Source organism: Hypoxylon fragiforme, assembly GCF_022984875.1.
Source record: "Hypoxylon fragiforme strain CBS 206.31 chromosome Unknown GGS25scaffold_5, whole genome shotgun sequence".
Taxonomy (NCBI): domain Eukaryota; kingdom Fungi; phylum Ascomycota; class Sordariomycetes; order Xylariales; family Hypoxylaceae; genus Hypoxylon; species Hypoxylon fragiforme.
The window spans coordinates 3,094,453-3,113,335 of NW_026054760.1; the positions used below are offsets into that span (position 1 = coordinate 3,094,453).

The 18,883-nt window shown below is 49.7% G+C and overlaps 8 protein-coding genes across 8 annotated transcripts; 4 read left to right on the plus strand and 4 right to left on the minus strand.

The window, feature by feature from the left end:
- Positions 1-392: 392 nt before the first annotated feature.
- Positions 393-2,404, plus strand: GGS25DRAFT_295847 (glycosyltransferase family 1 protein). Its single transcript, XM_049257609.1, has one exon. It carries the CDS (start codon positions 707-709, stop codon positions 2,195-2,197), a length of 1,491 nt encoding a protein of 496 aa, XP_049117066.1. The 5' UTR covers positions 393-706; the 3' UTR covers positions 2,198-2,404.
- Positions 2,405-2,612: 208 nt separating this feature from the next.
- On the minus strand, positions 2,613-5,015 carry GGS25DRAFT_522101 (transcription initiation factor TFIID subunit 5; the record flags this gene model as incomplete). Its single annotated transcript, XM_049264161.1, has 4 exons — positions 2,613-3,717; positions 3,773-4,587; positions 4,649-4,849; positions 4,920-5,015. 4 exons carry the CDS (start codon positions 5,013-5,015, stop codon positions 2,613-2,615), a joined length of 2,217 nt encoding a protein of 738 aa, XP_049117067.1.
- A 1,182-nt stretch (positions 5,016-6,197) lies between these two features.
- On the plus strand, positions 6,198-7,381 carry GGS25DRAFT_492148 (mediator complex, subunit Med11). Its single transcript, XM_049261170.1, has 2 exons — positions 6,198-6,594; positions 6,647-7,381. Exons 1-2 carry the CDS (start codon positions 6,514-6,516, stop codon positions 7,106-7,108), a joined length of 543 nt encoding a protein of 180 aa, XP_049117068.1. The 5' UTR covers positions 6,198-6,513; the 3' UTR covers positions 7,109-7,381.
- A 240-nt stretch (positions 7,382-7,621) lies between these two features.
- On the plus strand, positions 7,622-10,022 carry GGS25DRAFT_492151 (Vps5-domain-containing protein). The gene is made up of 7 exons (XM_049261171.1): positions 7,622-7,666; positions 7,745-7,883; positions 7,939-7,986; positions 8,064-8,566; positions 8,619-8,999; positions 9,046-9,648; positions 9,718-10,022. Exons 2-7 carry the CDS (start codon positions 7,847-7,849, stop codon positions 9,877-9,879), a joined length of 1,734 nt encoding a protein of 577 aa, XP_049117069.1. The 5' UTR covers positions 7,622-7,666; positions 7,745-7,846; the 3' UTR covers positions 9,880-10,022.
- On the minus strand, positions 10,023-11,107 carry GGS25DRAFT_492154 (uncharacterized protein). The gene has a single exon (XM_049261172.1). The coding sequence runs from the start codon at positions 10,941-10,943 to the stop codon at positions 10,266-10,268; it is 678 nt and encodes a 225-aa protein (XP_049117070.1). The 5' UTR covers positions 10,944-11,107; the 3' UTR covers positions 10,023-10,265.
- Positions 11,108-11,270: 163 nt separating this feature from the next.
- Positions 11,271-12,766, plus strand: GGS25DRAFT_492156 (flavin reductase like domain-containing protein). Its single transcript, XM_049261173.1, has 3 exons — positions 11,271-11,510; positions 11,575-12,597; positions 12,744-12,766. Exons 1-2 carry the CDS (start codon positions 11,366-11,368, stop codon positions 12,441-12,443), a joined length of 1,014 nt encoding a protein of 337 aa, XP_049117071.1. The 5' UTR covers positions 11,271-11,365; the 3' UTR covers positions 12,444-12,597; positions 12,744-12,766.
- A 141-nt stretch (positions 12,767-12,907) lies between these two features.
- Positions 12,908-14,410, minus strand: GGS25DRAFT_522106 (uncharacterized protein; the record flags this gene model as incomplete). The annotated part of the gene is made up of 1 exon (XM_049264162.1): positions 12,908-14,410. One exon carries the CDS (start codon positions 14,408-14,410, stop codon positions 12,908-12,910), a length of 1,503 nt encoding a protein of 500 aa, XP_049117072.1.
- Positions 14,411-16,153: 1,743 nt separating this feature from the next.
- On the minus strand, positions 16,154-17,836 carry GGS25DRAFT_522107 (uncharacterized protein; the record flags this gene model as incomplete). Its single annotated transcript, XM_049264163.1, has 3 exons — positions 16,154-17,445; positions 17,507-17,627; positions 17,732-17,836. The coding sequence occupies 3 exons, from the start codon at positions 17,834-17,836 to the stop codon at positions 16,154-16,156; spliced, it is 1,518 nt and encodes a 505-aa protein (XP_049117073.1).
- Between the last annotated feature and the right edge of the window lie 1,047 nt (positions 17,837-18,883).

The window sequence follows — 18,883 nt, forward strand, 5'->3', positions numbered from 1 at the left end:
GTCCAAGATGCTGGATAACGATAAAAGGTGGTCTAATGAGCGGCCTCAATACTTTGACACTCAACTTCGGTAGGTAATATGATAATGGTCCATATCGACCGAGAGTCATTCGCTTCATGGCTGAGTTGGCTAAATACCACAAACAAGATCTTTGTGGTAAGAATCCATTGTGTGCCAACAAAAGACGTCAACAATGCAAACCTCAGATAATTACAATACGTTTCGATAACAGGCATTGTCCCTAATGTAGAACAAGGACCTACTTGCTTTAAGATCTCTAAACCAAGCCTACTCGTCCTAGAGCCAATAGCCTTGAGGGCATCGTGACGATCACTTGTAAAGCTAGGTATCCAATTTTCTATCATCATCATTCCCCTCTTCAAAGTCAATTCCTCTCCAAGCAATATTTCTTTTAATTTCTGCGAGTTTTCTTTCTTTCATACGAATAAGTAGGTAGGTACCTACGAGTCGGTCATGTGACTAGGTTAAATCTCACGTGCACTTCATAGGTATACATGTAGGTTAACTAAATTCACCCGGCCGGATCTCACTTCCCGGAGAGAGGCTTTTTTACGTAGATCATCAGAAATTCGGGCAAGTGCCTACCTAGGTAGGAAGCATCACATGTATATACCTATATAGGCTCAGTAAGTAGTTATTAGACTGCTAGTACGTGTAGGCACCTACTACGCCATCAATCATCACGATGCCAACCCCAATCCCAACCCCGAACCCGGACCCAAACCCCACCCGGCCCTTCATCCTAGTAGTCTGCCACGCACTAACCGGCCACCTCGCCCCTCTCCTCCGCATAACCGGCGCCCTACACGCTCAATTAACAGACAGCACCACCATCTTTTTCCTCGGCCCAACTGCGCACCGTCACCGCATCGAAGCCACCGGCGCCACCTTCCTCCCCCTCCTTGACGACGCCGATCTCGACGACCGGGCCTACTACGCGCACCCACCGCACCCCGCAGACCAGAACTACTCCTCCCTCCACTGGAGCGACCGCGTCCTCATCGACCTGCGCGCACAATGTCTCGACCCACTCCCCACCCAATGGACCTGCTTCACCTCCGCGCTGCGCACACTACACTCGCGCGGCCCATCCCGAGGCGTCCTGGTCCTCGCCGAGGCCTTCTTCTACGGCATCCTGCCATTATTCCACCGCGCCCCCTTACCCCCAGACATCCCATCACCCATCGGCACCCTCTGCGTCTCCGTCACCATCCCCGCAATCCGCAGCGTCGATCTGCCGCCCGCCGGGTACCCGTTCCCCTATGACGGGTCCCCCTCTGGACGCACGCGGAACGCGAGGCTCTGGGAGCGGAGCTGGGCGCGCAAGGCGAGCTCCTTGACGGCGTTGCTAGACACCCAGTTGCGGAAAGCGGGCGCGCCGAGTGGGGTGGGCGAAATATTCCTCTCGGGCGCGAACTACACGTGCCACGAGACGATCCTGCAGCTGGGCGTGCCCGGGTTCGAGTACCCGCGCAGCGATTGGCCGCGGGGCTTCCATTTCGCGGGCTTGGTGCAGGGAACGCCCAGGTCCCAGCCTCAATCTCAAACCCCAGCTATCCATCCCCCGTTCCCGTGGTGGGCAGAACTCATCGCCAATTCTTCTTTACCCCCTTCCGAGCGGAAAAAGGTCGTGGTGGTGGCGCAGGGTACCGTAGAGATCAACCCGCACGACCTGCTTATCCCCACCATGCGCGCGTTCTCCGGCCCCGAGCACCTGGACACCGTCCTCGTCGTCGCGATCCTCGGGTGGAAAGATGCCGACCTAGCGACCTACAACTTCGTGGTCCCTGGTAATTCGCGCGTCGCCGACTACCTAAACTACGACGCCGTGCTTGCGCACGCAGACGTGTGGGTCCACAATGCAGGGTTCGGCGCCGTGAACCACGGCATCGCCAACGGAGTTCCCATGGTCGTAGCCGGAGAGGGCATGGACAAGACAGACAACGCGCGACGGGTCGCGTGGTCGGGCATTGGCGTAGATTTGCAGTGTGCGAAACCATCCGATGAGGCAGTGAAAGATGGTATAGAGCGCGTGCTACAAGACGAGCAGTTCACAACACGGGTACAGGAGCTGCGCAGGGAAAGCGAGGAGATAGACTGCTTCGGCATAGTTCAAAGAGAATTGCTTAGAATAATGGATACACGGCCCGGGATCAAACAACGGGGTCAGTCCTAATCAAGTTCATTCTATTAGGTATTGAATTACTTAACCTAGTAGAAAGCATGCGATTCGCGTGCCTTGGGAGATGCGGTGAAACCGCACTGTTATCTACAAGATATTGTAGTAGGCACAGGCGTTCACGAACTTCTAAGCCCACCCTGTTTGATGTTGCTATCAAAACCCTCCTCAAAATACCTCAACCTCGCCCTCGCAAACCTCTTATATGCATATCATGTGCATTGATTGATTCATCAGCATGAGGGTATCTTCTGTATCATTTCTTGCTGTCAGCGTCACCTCCATTTATTCGTAGAATGACTGAAAGTTTGTCGCAGGGCCAACGAACCTTCAAAATATAAATATTGCACACCTTCATTGGTGCAAGGCCTGCCTGGATGCAATCTTCTAATAACGAGGAATGCTGTCTTCTTCAGCGGGCGACATCCTGAGTCTCAGGATTATAACAACCGCCGGCAATCACAAGATTCATTCGAGTGAACTGAACCTTCATCACAGGCGTCTTCTTCGTCGGAAAAGCGCTGATCTGGTCAGGTGTAATGGTAACGTCCTTACCCTTCCTCTTTCCTGTACCACTAACAGAGCTGCTGGTGGGTTGCGCCGCTTGTCCGGCTTGCTTGCCATCATTTGGTGCACCTGCCGCAACAATCGTTCCATCCCCATCTGGTTGATTAACGGGACGACTACCCTCAGCTGGCATTTCAACGTCCCATACCCGCACAGTGTTGTCCTGGCCGCCGGATGCAAGTACGCTACTCTCAACGCAGAAACTAAGGGACCATATGCCACCACGACCATGGCCACGGCAGCGTTTGATACGTGTACCCTTTTCGATATCCCACAGATATATGCTACCACCAATATCCGCCGATGCAAATATCTTCCCGTTTGGTGCACACTCCAGTGCCGAGATGTATTCCGTGTGACCAGTGAATATGCGGACGCAATCACCATTCACCATTGACCACATGCGAATCGACTTGTCGGTTTCGTCAGACGCCGAAAACACGTATGCGCCATTAGGATGCCAGGTCAAGGCCGAGATTGCCGTATCATGACCGACGAGGAGTCTTGGTGCCGAAACCCGGTCTTGCGACCAAATTCTCACCGTCTTATCTCGACCACCCGTCGCGAAGTAATGACCATGGGGGCTCCAGGACAGGCAGAATACTGGACCATCGTGACCTTTATATGTGCAGAGACATGTCCAGAACTCAAGTGACCACATTCGCACCTGGCCGTCAGCTGAACAGGAGAGAAGTACTTCGCTGTGGGTCTCTGGCTTTGTGGCATCCTCGTAAATATTTCGGTCTAGGTTGGCGATAGAATCGGAAAAGGCGACAGTGAAAACGGGAGCTGAATGGCCGATAAGCTTGCGGTTGTTGACTTTCAGATCTTTCTCGCCTGGTAGGCGAGATTGCAATGCGTTTCCGTTGAGAGTCCAGACTCGAATGTAGGACTCCGTCGTCCCTACAGCCACTAGTTGTTGATCCCTCGAAAAGTCCATGCAGGAAAAGCTAGATAAATGTCAATTATTTGTATCCATATCAAATTATTTGATATCGTACTTACCTGCCCAGGTGGTTGTGAAATGTAAACATACAGACCGAGACGCCAGGTCCAACACCACCAGTACGGCCTTCAATTCGGAACCTGTCGCGATTCTCTCGCACTTTTTGCATCTCCACGACGACATCTCTAGCTCTGGAGGGAGGGTATGGAATGTCCGTCTGCTGGGGAGAGTCGTCTGATTCTTTCTTAATGGGATGCAGCACGTTGAATTCTTCCACCAACGACGGCATGCCCTCTCGAGGTGGGTGCAGTCGATCCTCTTCTCCTAGCTCTTCGGTGATATCAAGTCGAAGAGTAGGTTCGATTGGCGGTGGACCTAGTTTTAGAGCAGCGGCATTGTCAAGAACGTTACGGTTTGCGAGTCCACTGCGATGGGAAATGCCCGGAATGCCTTCTTGAATATCGACTTCATCCAGATCAAGGTGTTGTGCGCGGCGATAGATGGCCTCGAAGCTAAATGGATCGATGGGACCGCGGTCAACGGCGTCAACGTGGCAGTGCTGGTGAATGATATCTATAACCACAGCTCCACACTGATCCAACTCTCGTTCAAGGAAATGAAATAGATGCCCAGACAAAAACTTGCTAATGGGGATAACGTATTGGTTATCAAGATATGCCTTGGCGAATTCGTTCTCTCGAACATGCTGTGAGAGTGTGATGAGAACTAGATTCTTGAGTTCATCTGGATGAGTCTTCTCAAAGCGGCCTCGAAGCTGCTCCAGAAGCTCTTGGGCATGGACGTAGGAAGCTTGGCCAACAAGTCTCAGGTACGAATAGATGAACAACGGCCATAAGATTTTGTTAAGCTCAAACTATATACGTGTAAGATAATATATTCCGTCGTCGCGTTTAGCGGTTAGCAATATCACTTACCTTGTAGAGGTCGACACCATTATCAATCCATTTCGAGAAGTGCTTGAAAGCGCTTAGATACTTTCCAGCTGGTAAGAACTTGCTAGGTGCTGTTGGATCACTTTGCTCTTTAGGTTTTCCAGTCTCGTCGACGTCTTTGACTTCCTGGCGAAAAATCTCCTCAGTTCGTCTGTATCCCTTCTTAATCAGATAATCTGTGACCTGTAACATATCGTTAGCATCACGCGCTGTCAAGTAGCTTAGTGGTTGGTATAAAATCAATAGGTCGTACGACGTCATTTAGTTCGGTTTTCAACAAGTCGTAGCCCAGAGGCTGGACCTGGTAGCCTTGGTGGTAGGCAGGATGGTGGGCAGGTTGGTAACTCATGATGATATATTATGAGCGTAGTCTTGGAGACTTTGGGTGGGAGTAGTATTTCATGCGAAGTTGAGATTGAATAAGGCGAGCGAGAGTTTCATGATAATTTGGTGAGATTTGATGGTAGGCGGGATGAATGATAAGGAAAAGAAAAAGATCAAAAGAGTTGGCCATCTGGGCAGTGACTGATTAATTTGTGAGGATGGAAGGAGTGGAAGTGGAAGACGTAGAAGGTGTAGAAGAAGGTAGGTAGGTCTGGTAGGTAGGTACGTTTATAGGCAAAAAAGATCAAGGTTGTAGGTAGACGGTTGAGCTTGAAGCAATCAAAATACCTAGGTATATTGCGATGAATTACGATGAGAAGAATTGGTACATGAAGATTGAAGGACGGCGCAAGAACAATAATGTTAGGTACAAGGAAAGAAATGTATAACTCCACTCACGATTTGATTCAGATTCTGGTTACTTGAAACGGAGGTCGATGAGGTACTTGGATTAGGATTGGGAGCTGCAATGGGTGTCGTCGATGATTGCGGCTGTGGTGTGAAGTTATTTCCAGATGCGCCCCCGGCATTTGGTGGTGCCGTTGCCGACATTTCGATTTTATAAACAGTGACGTATTCAAGTAACTTTCAAGAAAGACTGTGATCGAATGTATAATATGAGATTGCAAGGCACTTACGACGAAGTGGTATTGGGTGTTGGCATGCTTGACAAGGAAAGAAGGCTATTAATAAATGTTGAAATGTTGAGGCTCAAGTCGTGATTGACGGACGGAGGAGCTTACAATAAACATTGTACCTAGCCTTGAAAGGTTGGTTAAAACTAAATGCTTTTACAACGTATATATACTGTTTACGGTTAGCTTGAGTCCACAATTATCTAGTGCGCAGTACACTTTCCCCAGGTGTTTAAATGCACAGATCCAATTAGGAAGTAAGCTTAGGCGCCAGCAAACATTTGAACTTCATCTGGACAATGTTCAAATGTTCAAAAGAGTAGTTATGTACGTGCGTTATTAGTTATATGTATTTGCTTCAATTGCCAGGTGACAGCAACATTGAATGGCGACCATTAATCTTCATTGAATCGATTGATGTTTATATACACAATTCGGTATTAGTATATTGTGCATGTGCATCAAAAGTTAAGCCCATATGCACATGCATACTACCTAGTAGGTACCTCAGTGCTGTAACTTACATGTAGGCATGTACATCGTACCTAGTAGTACATAGTACAATGAATTTGGTACTGTACTCTCATACCTAGTATTCAACATCAAATTGAACCTCTTCCACGCTACTTTCTATATCCAACTTACACAAACCTTCCTCTCTCACCTTAATAAACGCACATCATTTTATCGATCCCGCGACGTTGCTGGATCAATAAAAAATCATACGAAAACTCGTTTCCCCTCTGGAACTCAAGCCAAAAAGGCACGACACTCCAATACTTCTGTATCAATCTGATCTTCGGCTTCAATTGCCTTAGCATTCCCATCATGCCGGGCCATGAAGAGGAACCCGAATTCGGTTCTTTCAGTAGGGTTGAACGTTTTGCCCAATTGTCTCGCATTGATGAGGTATGTTATTCATGCCTACCTACACTACAGCCTAAATCTAATCCGAAACCAGAACATCGCTGCTCTCCTTCGTTACACCGCTGAAGCCTTGAAAACCCTGGGCAAGCAAATTGCAGAAGAAGAGCGCTCGATGACCGGCCAAGATGACCGAGCACGAGCCCAAATCTTCCAGTCTTCAATGGAAGACTTCTTGCGCACTTTACGCACCATCAACGTGGGCATGAAACGACAAATTTGGGGTCTTGAGGAAGCGCGGATCATTAAGCTAGAGCCAAAGGATTCGCAGACCACCAGAGATGAAGGTGGCGAGGTGCAAGCAGCCCATCTACCTAAGCCTATCAAACCTGACGGCGAGGGTAAGATAGGTGGCCTTGATGTTGGATGGCTCAATAGTCGAAGTCACAAAGTAGAGAGTGCCATGGAAGCAGATCTCTGGCGTGAGGCTGAGACCCATCTAGGACGACTTCTTCGAACTGTCGCGGGTGATGAGACTTCTGATGAGACTCAAGAATGATTCGGCAAGCTAAGGATATAATACCCAATGAGGGGTATTCGGTGCAAAAAAATCGGAAGGCATTGCAATTTGGGGGCGTACTAAGGAGTTAGATACCACGATGTATTCAATAGGCATGGTTCATTGAGTTATCACCAATACGACTCGATTCTATGAATTCTCTTCCATTTTTCTTTTCCATTTTCTTTTTAAATTTGGCAGGTCCAAAACGTTCAAGGCCCGAGTAATTCTAAATATGTTTTTGGCCTAATAAGAAGGGAATTTCTATGTAGTCCTCTTAGCATTTGCCTAGTTGTAGGAGTTCGCGATTGGTATAGGAGAGAGGTTGATGAATATCCCCTACACTTACTAAGTACATATGTGAATTATTCATATAAAAGACCTACGCATACCTGCATATCAGCCGTATATGTATATAAGCAACTAAAAATCCAGCCCCACCAATAGAGGTGGATCGGCACCGGCAGTAATGGCCGATTTGCCCAACATCGACTTTTGTTACCTCCAGGGTTGGAACTTTGAACTTTGAACTTTGAACTTTGAACTTGGTCCTACAAGGTACGTACCTCAGGTACCTAGCCATAACCTCGAAACCCCAAAATTATTATCGTCCAATCGTCTTTCTAATCCTCCAAGCTCTTCTCACTACGGTACAACTCACTCTCTCTAATCCTCATTACTTGACGGCTACTATCTTTTCACATTCCAGTCTCGTCGCAGACCTTGGAAGTATCCATCATGGATTTAGGAGATGCAGGCGATTCACCTTGGGGTGGTATGTCGGTCCTACTGTTCACGTCTTTGCAGCAATTTGCTTAATGATTTATCAGATGTCCCGTCTCAGTCAGCTTCTAGGGCTCCCACTTTTGACCAACAGGGTTCGTTGGCTTCGTCTTACAGAAAAGGAAGCACTTGTAACACAATCGCTAACTTTACATTGATTATCTCCATATAGATAGCTCGCCCAAGCCGCAAGATGCCGAATCTTCGCAACAGTCGCAATCCTCTATCAAATCGCCCACCGGCCGTGGCCCCAGGGGACCGATACGCCGCCTTGTGGCTCAGCCAACAAAGCTTGAAGCTGTCGATGACCCTCTAGGGCCTTTGGGTCCTTTGGGTGCCAATGCAGGTCCAGGCGCAGATGCGCAAGCCGACGAACCACCCGTTCCACCTCAGAAGGAGCAGGTGGTGATTCGAACAACCATGCCGCAAACATCACAAAGGAGAGCAGGGCCTGCGGATCCTCATCGCATCGAAGACGATGAGCTCGACCGACCCTCCGGCCCAAGACCACCTCCGCCCGTCCAAGCCGCACAGTCGAGCCCGGCGAGAGGTACGAGCCAGCCTAGTGTCAGTGTCGAGCAAGCAGCCAAGCCTATTTTCCATATTACTGTTGGCGACCCGCATAAGGTCGGAGACTTGACAAGCTCCCATATCGTCTATTCCGTCCGAACCAAGGTATGAACTTCACCATACGGACCCGGCGTTAGATCACGCTAATCGCAAGTAGACAACGTCGAAAGGTTATAAGGAACCTGAGTTTGAGGTTAAACGAAGATATCGTGACTTTCTGTGGCTTTATAACACAATGCATGGGAATAATCCCGGTGTTGTGGTTCCTCCTCCTCCCGAGAAACAGGCTCTCAACCGTTTCGAGAGTAATTTTGTAGAGTCTCGCCGAGCCGCTCTAGAGAAGATGTTAAACAAAATTGCCGGACATCCAACGCTACAACACGATCCTGATTTGAAGCTATTTCTAGAAAGCGATTCATTTAATGTCGATGTCAAGCACAAAGAGCGAAGAGAGCCTATACCGGGAGAGAGTAAAGGCGTATTAGGATCTCTTGGTATTAATATGGGAGGTGGTAGCAAATTTGTTGAGCAAGATGATGTAAGTTTTAGAAGTTCTGGCGAGAGGATATTTCTAATAATAGCAGTGGTTTCACGACCGACGAGTCTATCTCGATGCTCTAGAGAACCAGCTCAAAGCATTGATGAAATCCATGGACACAATGGTTCATCAACGCAAGGCTATGGCCGAAGCAGCTGGAGATTTCTCTGCATCGTTGCACGCGCTGTCTACAGTGGAGCTTAGCCCCACGCTTTCCGGACCTCTCGATGCCTTGTCGGACCTTCAACTCACCATTCGAGACGTGTATGATAGGCAAGCTCAGCAGGACGTGTTGACTTTTGGTATCACTATCGACGAATACATCCGATTAATTGGTAGCGTTAAGCAAGCGTTCTCGCAGCGCCAGAAGGCCTTTTACTCATGGCACAGCGCCGAGTCGGAACTGCAGAAGCGCAAGGCTTCCCAGGACAAGCTGCTTCGGCAGGGGAGGTCCCAGCAGGACCGCCTTAACCAGGTAGGTGCTGAGGTGGCCGACGCTGAGCGCAAGGTACATCAGGCCAGACTGTTGTTCGACGACATGGGCAGATTGATGCGCTCGGAGCTTGACCGCTTTGAGAGGGAGAAGGTGGAAGACTTCAAGTCTTCAGTCGAGACATTCCTGGAGAGTGCCGTTGAGGCGCAGAAAGAAGTAAGTACAACTTCTCAATCCCACACTTATATTGGTCACGTGAGTTTGGTGCTGATTGCCTACGTATAGTTGATCGAGAAATGGGAGACGTTCCTAATGCAGCTAGATGCTGAAGATGATGAGACAGTATTCTATCGCCCACCTGTCTACCAGAGCAATGATAAGTCGACTGGTCGTGGGAATACGGCAGTGGATCGGGCGAGGGCTACTATTAACGACGATTCGGATTAAAGCAGGGAGTTGTATAATCGCCGCTCAAGGTGCTAGAGTTGATATCCTTTATGCGGAACATGAACATGAATTCAGTATTTTGGGATTGCAATAAGGTGTATACAGAGTTATACAGAAGCCAAGGACAGGAATGCCCCTATCCATCTTCCTCCTCCTCCTCGATTCGTATTTTTAGTACCATGGTCCCAACCTAGTATTTATCTATTTACAGGAGGTCCAGTATAGCATTGCAAATTTTGCCTTGCTGTTGTGGTGAGTGGTATGGTAACCCTCAAGAGGAGCAAGTCCGGCTTTTAGATCGTAGACTCATAGATCTCGACGCTTTTTATCATTTATCTCCATCCCTAATACTGTCGACAACTTTGAAAGCTAGCCCTAAAGCCTTTTTACTTCTTTTTCCCTGGCTTAGGAGCAGGTGCTGCCTTCTTTGTCTTGATGGGCTCCTGCTGAGCCGAATAGCTGTAGATTAAATCGCTCAGGCCCTGTCCAAAGTCGGATTGAGGAGCAGCAGGCTTGCTCTCTTCCTCCTTTGCCTTCTCCTTGGCGCCAGTCTTGTCTGCAGCGTCGGCTGCCGGTGCTCCCGCTGCTGGCGCTGCCGCCTTTGCCTTTGCACCCTCAGCCTTATCAGCAGTAGCCGCAGCCGCAGCCTCCCCCTCCTCAGCAGACCCCGCCTCAACAGGCTTCTCAATATCCCAGCCTCGTCCGAAACGGCCTCGGAACGCGGCCAGCCGCCCGGCCTCGTCGACCTCGACGTTGCGCAGCGAGCTGTTGGAGGGCTGCCACAGCACGTGGTTGAAGGTGTCCTTGGTGCTCTTGTACATGCCGAGCGGCGACGTCGTGCGCATCGTGTACGTCGACCCGTCCGTCTGCTGCACCAGCTGCGTGAAGGTGTACGGCCGCCGCGGGCGCTTGATCAGCGTCGCGTGGCGCGAGGGCGTGTGCGAGAGGGGCGTGTGCGAGGTGTTGGTTGTTTGGAGGTCTGGGAAGGGGAAGGAGGAGGTGGTGGTGAGAGTGGTGGTGACGGTTGGACGCCGGGGGAGCGCATAGGGTAGTCGGGTCGCCATTGCGACGGTTCTTTTTTTGTGGGTGTGGTTTTATTCCCCTGTGACGGTTGGAGAGGTGGGGAGTTGGTTCGCTAACTCCGTGGTTTTGCGAGGGGTTCGGCGGCGGTGGGGTTGTCGCTTCGCATTGAAGCTTCGAATGTGTGCAAAAGATGCGGGTTCTGAACTTTTTCGGTGGGGATCGATTGATAGTCGCGATGGCCACCGGGCCGTTCGCAGCTGGCATTATTGTTATCGTTATCGTTATCTTTATCGCTGGGTATGTATCTTATCGCGTCGCAAAGCTTATAAGTTATGTCATTTTACTTTTACTTTTAGTTATTGCTTCACTTTTTTCTTTTCTTTTTCTTTTTGCAATAGGTCTAAATCAAAGATCAAAGGCCAATTCCGGTTACATATACAGCAATTGACCTTCATGGACTGAAATGAAGAGTCTCCGTGGTCTGCAGTATGCGCTGGAATCTGCAAGATCACGACATGTCCCTCTCAATATATATCAGAGAGCTAGGGTCGGTTTCCTGAGATGGAGTAGTCGCGGAACTGTCAAAGGCCAGCACGAAGGCTCAGAAAGTGAGATGACCACCAATTAAATATAAATAAACATATACAGAATCTAATGTTGTAATCACAATAGATTCTACTCCAAAGTCGCATCATTATACGGCAGACGAGAGGCCTGTTGAGCCTCAGAAGCCGTTACAGCATGCGCTCTCTCAGCCAATGCGCACCATCATGCGTCATCTTCCGCATCCCGTAGTCGTCATTACGACCCTTGAGAACACGGTGGACATCAGCGAGGTTATAGATACGTCAAATAGGCAACTGCCGCCGCCCGTTCCGCGGGCTATGACAGTCTCGTCCTTCACATCTCTATCCATCGATCCTGTACCCAGGGTCACATTCAATGTAACATTACCAAGCACAACATATCAAGCGCTTGTCAAATGTCGTCAATTTAACGCCCATATCCTCGCTAGCGATGACCATGGCGCAAGAATCGCCGACTTATTTACTCGGGGAAATAGGTCACCCGTAGACATAGGCAAAGGGGAACCAGATCTCGGGGTCCTCGAAGGTTTGAAAAAGTTGGGCATCGAAGTCTTAGGACAGAAGGAATGGCTACATGAGTGGGAGCACGCCAAATACTACGCGGGAAAATCCCTTGCTTCCAGGAGCGCAGAAACCTTTACTACAAAGATTGAATTGCCTCCATCGGGCACGTTGCCGGTGCTACAAGGCCAGGGCATCATGCACGTGCTCAAGTGCGAGTATCGTAAGCTGACGCCCCCAGTGGACAGCGACTTCGACCACCATGCCATCGTTATGGGCGAGGTGGTGGATATAGTTCCCGGAGAGCATGGCATTGCGCTTGCCTACGCCGACCGAGCGTACCGACAGATGGGAGAGAAGCTTTTGGATAGACCTACAGATAGCCCAGCAGCCTTTTCACGAGAAAATGGTCAACAAGCTGTCGGCAAGCCTGCGACTAATACAAATAAATAATAACCACTTATTGTTAAGACACGCAGAAAAGTACAGTGTAGGTGACCATCGATTGTATACCTACCTCGGTACATACCTAGTCAAGCAACTCACTCATACTGATAGCCCCCTTACAAGAAATCGGGGCAATCTATATTCTTGTGTGTAAAGCACAGTAAGTTGGGTCTACGAATAAACTGTCTACTTTCTCTATATCTCTATCTCTATCTACCTAGGTAGGTAGTAAAGTCTACCTCCGTGATTGATCAATTTCAGGCCTCGTTATCTATCCTCAAGTCAACCTAATGCCAAACCCTTTAGCAATGCGGAGTGGAATGAGTGTTCACATAACTCAACTCTCAACTCAAATCGAGCCCCCTTCACAATTTCTCATCCACCTCCAATTCACAACTCATAACTCACCGCTGGTCAGCCTCCTCCTTTTCACGTATCCTCTTCTGTTCTCACTGATAGGTAATTGATCGCTAGGGATAGGGGTCATTAGGGTCATAAGCATCCTCGTCCTCATCCGGCAAGTCGCACGGGAGCCAGTCAGGAAGACTCGGGGCATCGTATTCCTCCTCGTCAGCAGCGGCGTGAAACTGCTCCTGCTCCTGCTCCTGCTCTTGCTCCCGCTCCTCTTCGTTCCCAGCCCTGTCAATACCCACCCGATCCAAAACCACCGCCAACGCTCCCCGGAGCACCCCGATCTTGGCCTCGCTCGCGACGGCCTTCTCCTTCAGAACATCGATCTGCTTCCGCACCTTGCCCCCGCGCACGCGCAGCTTCGCCATCTGCTCCCCCAGGTCCTCCGCCTCCGCCTCCCACTCCCACTCCCGCGCCTCGATGCTCTTGCACAGCTTCCGGCACTGGCTCTCGAGCCGCGCGTGCTGCTCCCCCTGCTTCCGCGCCGCCTTCCTCTGCCGCCGCAGGTCGCGCTGCCGGAGTTTCTTCAGCTCCGCTACCGCCGCCTCCCCGCGCGCCAGCCGCTCCTCGTCACGCGCCCCCCACTCGGACAGCTGCTTGTTCGACCGCGCAACCCACGCTTCGTGTCGCGCCACTAGGTCTCGCAGTAGGTCGAGCGCGGCGCGGTCGTTGGACGTGAGCATCGCTGTCTCGATCTGCTGGATCTTTTCCTCGGAGGGCGTGAGAGTGGGCGGGGCGCGCGCTTTTTCTTGCTGCTGCTGCTGCTGCTTCTCGAGCGAGGCGAGGCGCGTTGCTGTCTCTGCTGCGGCTTGTTGCAGGACTGTTGATGGGCGCTGGCTGTTGCTGCTGCTTGCTTCTGGCTGCGCGGGCACGGGTTGTGGTTGTGGTGGTGCAGTGGGAGTGGGAGTGGCGCCGGGCCAATGCGAGTATGGTGCTGCTGCAGCAAAGGGGCCTGACCAATGGTTATAAGGTTGAGGGGGCTGCATCTGCGGCTGCGTCGTGGTGGTAGGAGGAGCCTGTGGGTTGAAGAGAGTGCCCCCCGACGACGCGGACTGAGGAATTAGTCGTAGAGGCGCACTCTGCCATGGCATCGTCGTCCTCTCGGAACCGAATCCAGGAAGCGGTGGTATATTCGTTGGAGTCATAGTCAGAGCCATGTCAGAGCCCCTTTCCTTCTTCTCTTCGGCTTCATGGCAGCTCTCCTTCTCCGTATTGGAACTGTCGATCTCGTGCCCTGTTTTTGAGAGAATTTCCCAGTTGTCTGCTGCTGGGTCGATGGCGGAGGTAGGCCTTAAGTCGTGGGGAAGATCCGATGGTTTGGTGTCGGGCTTCGGAACTGCTGCTACTGCGCTACTGGGACCGCCGAGACCGGTATTGAATAAGTGGTGGTTGCTGCCTGGGGAGGAGTTCTCTTGCGTCGGCTGCGTCTGGTAAGATAGCCGTGATTGTTCTTGAAGAAAACGCGAGTAGTAAGGGCTGGACGAGCTCGTGCTTGGGTCTAAAGATCCACGAGCCGGTGCTTTATCTATATAGGGGCCAAAGCCACATGTTGAGGGAGTCATGATGGCAGAGATGTGTGTGTATAATAGGTCTGTGTGGTCTCTTCTGCTTCTGTGTTGTTTTCTGTGTCAAGATGTGTGTGTGTGGGCTGTAGGTAATACAGAGAGGAAGTCCATACCATATGCGCACCCAGCCTATATATCTACCCAGCTTTACATGCTAAGCTGCCTAGCAACCTAAGGCTGTGAGATGAGATGCCTTGTCACCCTGCATATACTGAAGGCCATCATCACCAATCACCAGGCCTGAAAGACCCCAAACCCCATGGGTGCTGGGTTAACTAAGGCACACCCAGAGGCTGTAAGGAGGTTGTTTGTGCTTAAACCTCATTGATACCCTACCTACCTACCTACCTACCTACCTACCTGCCGTTTTCTCACACGAAAGTCCTTGGTACTATTACCTCAAGGGAACTCCCCCGTCATCTTTATCAGAAATTCCTAGAATTTGTTTAGGCAGGGCTGTTGGTCCGTCGGTTGTTGGGCGCAAGTTCGCTGCATTTCCAGGCTCTAGGGAACCCCTGAAAGGCACCCAAGGCCGATATGCTACGAGGAGTATCTTTCTCCTTTCTTTTTGTGTGTCACGCTGTACCTAGTTTGTATTAGGTACGGTGAATAAAATACAGGCAGCAAGTGGGCACACGATGAATATCTACCAAGTCAAACTCCCTTTGGTCTTTGGTCTTTGCTCTACATTTTTTTCTGATATATAGGTGCCTAGGTGTTATTTGATTTATTAGGCACCTCCTACCTACCTAGTAGGCAGGTACTATGTAACAATCTAGATCATGCTCTTCCCATAATTTAGTAAAATCCTCCATAGACACATCTCTTTTATCACGAGGCATACATATACAATCCAAAAAAGTACGCCACGCCTGAAAAAATAGCTCAGTTCACTTTTTTTTCTATAAACACTTGGACTTGAAAGGCAACGAAACTGTAAGATGGCAAAGTCATAAGTTGACATAAGATTTGTATTCGCTCAGGTTTCCTAAGTAACTTTTGCCCGCTAGGATAGGGTATCTGAAATTCACCTAGCTGACGATTGACAACTCAACTCATGCCATCTTCTTCTCGTGACCGATGGATTGCCCATGCACACTCGGTTCTTTTCGCTAAGTAGTTCTGTCCATTTCTATCCACAGTCCTCGAAACATCCTCCACGCTTGAAACCGAAGCACAGTAGTCAGACCCCTTTACTCTCCTGGGAAGAGCAACTCAAAACCCGTTAACGGAGAACGAAGTAGAGGACCTATTATACAGCAGTCAAATCAAATGCGGTGCCAATGCAAAGGCAACCTGTACCTCCTGTAGAAAAAAAAACAATGTACATCCTGCTACTCCGGACATTCTGTCCAAACCTACAAACGCCAGTAACCGTGCTGATAGTAATTGTGTGGAGGGGCAGGGGGCAAGGCAATAGTAAACAGTTGAAAATAGAGTAACTTCCAGTCTAGCCTTTTGTAAAGGATGTGGCATTTTGAGAAATGGTGTGCTGGGCAACGGAATGCAGACTGAATCTAAAAGTGATAGATACTGATCCGCCAACAAAAGAAAAGCGGTTCTGAAGGACGATATGTTGGAAACCTTAATTAAAACATTGCTGGATATTTGTCGAGTGCCTAGAGTCGTAACGTCGTTCAGGTCTAGTCTCATCATTTGCCTACGTCCATGTCGACGATATTATTCGCAAATTATAGAAAAGAACCAGGAATTAGGTTGATGTGAGTCGCGCCCGACCAATCACATTACACTGCAGCAACCACAGCCCGACTTCTTCGCCTCTTCTTCTTCTTCCTCTTCTTTAGGTTGCTCTATCTCGATTGGTATTATAGGGTTCTGCTCAGCCTGGGCTTGCTGGTGATGTTGATATTGCTGCTGTTGTTGTTGCTGCTGCTGCTGCTGCTGCTGGTGTTGCATCGTTACCGGACTCGGAAGAGGGCTGGCCCCAGACTTGTCTTGTATCCTAGGCATTGTTGAATAAGAACTCGGGCCAGCACGATTTAGAGTCGGGCTCTTAGCTTCGGTTCGTAAAGGCCATTCGTCTTGCTTCTCCTCTTCGCTTTCCTTTGGCTTGTCTAGCTCGGGAGGTCTTGTGAATACATCGTCGTTGAGAGGGCGAAATTCTTTGTCGTATATATTCCCGAATTTGCCTTCTTGTTCCCACTTCTCTTGTTGTAATCTCTTCGCAACTGTAGGAAGTAATTGCTGGTCTGGTGGTAGTCGTGGATCAGGCTTATATGCGGAGATCATCCATGGCGGGTCACCTTCGGGGGCGGACTTGGACACAGGGGATAGCTCCCCTGATCTGGTTGTTGGCCGTGTTTTGGAACCACTACGAGAAGTTACGCCAGATTTGGCCTTAGGTCGGCTTTGCGCAACTGACTTGGCCGCCGTAGATCCTTTCCTAGCTCCAGGTGTCGCCTTCTTAGGCGATCCTTCCGTCACAGTGCGTTTGTTGGGCTGTATCTTCGGAGTGTCGAGTATATTGGCACTACGACTGCGTGGTCGGGGTTTTGGCAGCGAAATTGAGTTATCTTCGTCAGGTAAAGAGAAGCTGGGCTTTCGCGCAGCAGGTGAGTCTCGATCCAGATAGTCGACAGGGACTGGCGCCGGGCTAACCTTCGCTACCGGGATACGGGATTTTCCTGTGTCTCTCGTTACCCAATACTCACCAGGATCCTCCGCTATCTCCTCGGGAAGACGCAAGTCCCAGCTGGGGACTTCAATATCATAAGGCCTATCAAGGCTCAGCTCCGAATTCTTTCGAGATCTCGTATTGAAGTGCTGCTGATCTGAACCATCCGCGGCTCGTCGATGTCCATTCTTGTCCTGACTACGATCACGTCGTGATCTGCTCGTGGCTCTCGACTTGGGTAGCACAATACCGGCGGCCTGGAGTTCCTGATTCTCAATCCTGGCTAGTTTATCTCTGTGGATCCATTTCGAATGCTCGTCGTCAAGTTTTGAGGATGAAACATCGGCATAGGGGCGCTTGTGATCAGATATTGATGTGGACTGGCTTGAGCGAGGATCTGCTTTTGTCATCAGTTAACTTCCTTTAGCAGTATTTGAACCCTGAAAATTGTGTTTCACCTTTGCTAGATAGGTGGCTGCCTATTAAGTGTTGGTCGTCCTCATCCTGGGAACCTGGTCGTCCTCTTACATGGCCATTAATCTCATGTCGGTCTGTAGATAATTTATTTGACATAGACCGCTGTGTGATGTTAGTTCTAACTAGAAGACTAGTAATAAGCTCCAGTGGAGACCTTATTGAGTAGCTAGATCCAAAGAAATGGATCATAATGCTATGAGACTCACATCATGATGGCTGGAGGATGGGTGTTTCCATCCTGAATGGTCTCCATGCGAGCTAGTTGGGGGAGTAAGCGTGGTGGTACCCGAGACGGCTGACATGGCCGCCATGTCGCAAGTTAAGCAACGATCACTACGGGCAAGAGCGCACTAGTGCAACAGGAGATGCTATCAGTCGAGGGAAGCGAGTGGATGTATCGAATGTGACGTTGTGTAACTTGGCTAGGGAAAAGGATGCCAGAATACCGAGTGTCGATTAACACTATCGTTCGATCTTAGGTTACGCGATTGCGGAGGCGGGAGGAGGATATTAGGAGAATGGGTAAGTCGGAAAAGGTCACGATAGTCGTGATGATGAAAGCAGTGATGAAAGTGGTAGGCTTGTTTCTTATGACAAGATAAAATGCAGCAATCGCCAGCGGCTGTCAAATTTTGTGATTAGGGAATTCGACGAAGATTGGTCGTGAAGACGGCAGCTGTAGCTGCAAAACTGGAAGAAGAAAAAGAGTGACGAGATAGGTTTTCGGGTAGGAAACTGATGTCAATTCAATTCGTATCTTGGCAAGATTTCCTGGCGATCGTTCATATCGGATTCGTAAACTGATGATGGCGGAATAGTTACTGTCCCAGAGACAGACACCAAGACAGACACCTGGACAGATTCTTTCTTTTCCTTATCCTTTTCCTTTCCCTTTCCCCCCCTGGTCTTTTGTTGAGTTATCACGAAGATGATCTCTCCCGGTATCCGCACTCTTGACCTTAACACGTTGGTGAAGTTTGTTTCCTAACGTGATGATTATTTTTCACGCGCCCTATGTTTGGAACTAATAGGGCAGAGTAGTTGGTCTCATGGGAGTGCCGGTGCCAACTCCTAAAGGGAGGCAGACTCGTAGACTGGACCACGAAAGGGAAAGAAGGAAGAAGAGAAAAAAAGAGGATGTCTAGGCAGTGCAATGCAATGAGGTGAAGAAAGGCCAATGGCTGAATTGGAAAGTTGGTTAAGGAGCGTCGTGGCGTGGTACAGCAGAAGGAAATAATTGTGGTCCACTTGTGCACAAGGTGCAGTGCAGTGCAGCAGTTTGTTCTTCAGCCTGCCAGGGTATGTTCAAGTTGCTTTTTACGATTTTACTGGCTGAAATGGTTTACTTTGCAGTTTTT